Source organism: Mustela lutreola, chromosome 8 (genome assembly GCF_030435805.1).
Source record: "Mustela lutreola isolate mMusLut2 chromosome 8, mMusLut2.pri, whole genome shotgun sequence".
NCBI lineage: Eukaryota > Metazoa > Chordata > Mammalia > Carnivora > Mustelidae > Mustela > Mustela lutreola.
This window is the reverse complement of record NC_081297.1, coordinates 94,844,501-94,845,666: the sequence shown is the minus strand read 5'-3', so window position 1 is coordinate 94,845,666 and position 1,166 is coordinate 94,844,501. Positions and strand designations below refer to the sequence as shown.

Here is a 1,166-nt window from a genome sequence, read left to right as displayed (position 1 = left end):
AGTTGTTCAGGCCAAAAGCCTCAAAGTCTCCTTAATTTCTCTTTCTTTCACAGCTCACATTTAATTCATCAGTAAATCCTGTAGGCTCTACCTTCAAGATCTATTAAGTCTTACCACTTCTCCTTAATTCTTCTGCCACCATTTTGGTCTAAACCACCATCAATTTTTTTTTTCCAGAGTAAACTTTAAATCTTTATTGAGAGAATTTAAGCCATATTATCAATATAACAAACTGTATGTGTGGCTTCAGCTTCTCTTCTTTTTCACTTATGACTGTCCATCACCGGCTTCTTGAACTTCAGCAAATGCTAGATCAGGTGTAGTCTTCCCTTTCACATCAGGGCCATCTCCACGCTCACCCCCAGTCTTTTCCAGACCCTTTTCCTTTTCCTGGCTTTCAGCTTCCAATTCAGGTTCCTGAACCCCACATGCTCCTTCTTCTCTCTCTTGTCCAGGCTCAATATCTGGATCCTCAGTAGGTGGTTCCTTTTTTTGAGGTGTTTTTTTTTTTTTACCTGGTTGCTTAGCAACTCCAGGTTCATCCAGCTTAGAAGATGTTTTTCCATCTCCCTTTCCTCTAGATTTTGATCTTACTCGAGCACTCATATTTCTCGCTATTGAGTTTTAGTGAGGAAAAAAGGCTTTTTTTTTTTTTTAAGATTTATTTATTTATTTGATGGAGGTATATGGGTTAGGGGGGCAGAATCTTCAAGCAGACTCCCTACTGAGCCCTTAGTGAGGCTTGATCCCATGACCCATCAGATCATGACCTGAGCCCAAAGCAAGAGCTGGACGCTTAACCGACCAAGCCCCCCAGGTGCCCCCACCATCAATTTTTACCGGGATTATTGCAGTAGCCAAAAGCATTCACCACCCCTACCACCCCTACAGCCTGTTTTTGAACAACAAAGTGATCCAAAAGAATCCTTTTGAAATTTAAGTCAAATCAATACTTCTGTGCCCCCAAACTTTCAAAGGCTTCCTATTTAACACAGACTAAATGCCAAAAAGTCTTTACTTGGGCCTCCTACAAACTCTGCATACCCTGTTTCTGCTCTGGCCATATCTGATCTCATCTCTTATGAAACTTACCCTTGAACCACCTTTCCAGCCACATTTTTGCTAGTCCTCAAGCAGGCCAGGCTTCTGCCTCTGAGACTTTTCAC

At 41.9% G+C, this 1,166-nt stretch overlaps 1 protein-coding gene across 1 annotated transcript; it reads right to left on the bottom strand.

Moving 5' to 3' along the window:
* Positions 1–249: 249 nt before the first annotated feature.
* Positions 250–617, bottom strand: LOC131837970 (P antigen family member 4-like). Its single transcript, XM_059183619.1, has one exon. The coding sequence runs from the start codon at positions 604–606 to the stop codon at positions 268–270; it is 339 nt and encodes a 112-aa protein (XP_059039602.1). The 5' UTR covers positions 607–617; the 3' UTR covers positions 250–267.
* Between the last annotated feature and the right edge of the window lie 549 nt (positions 618–1,166).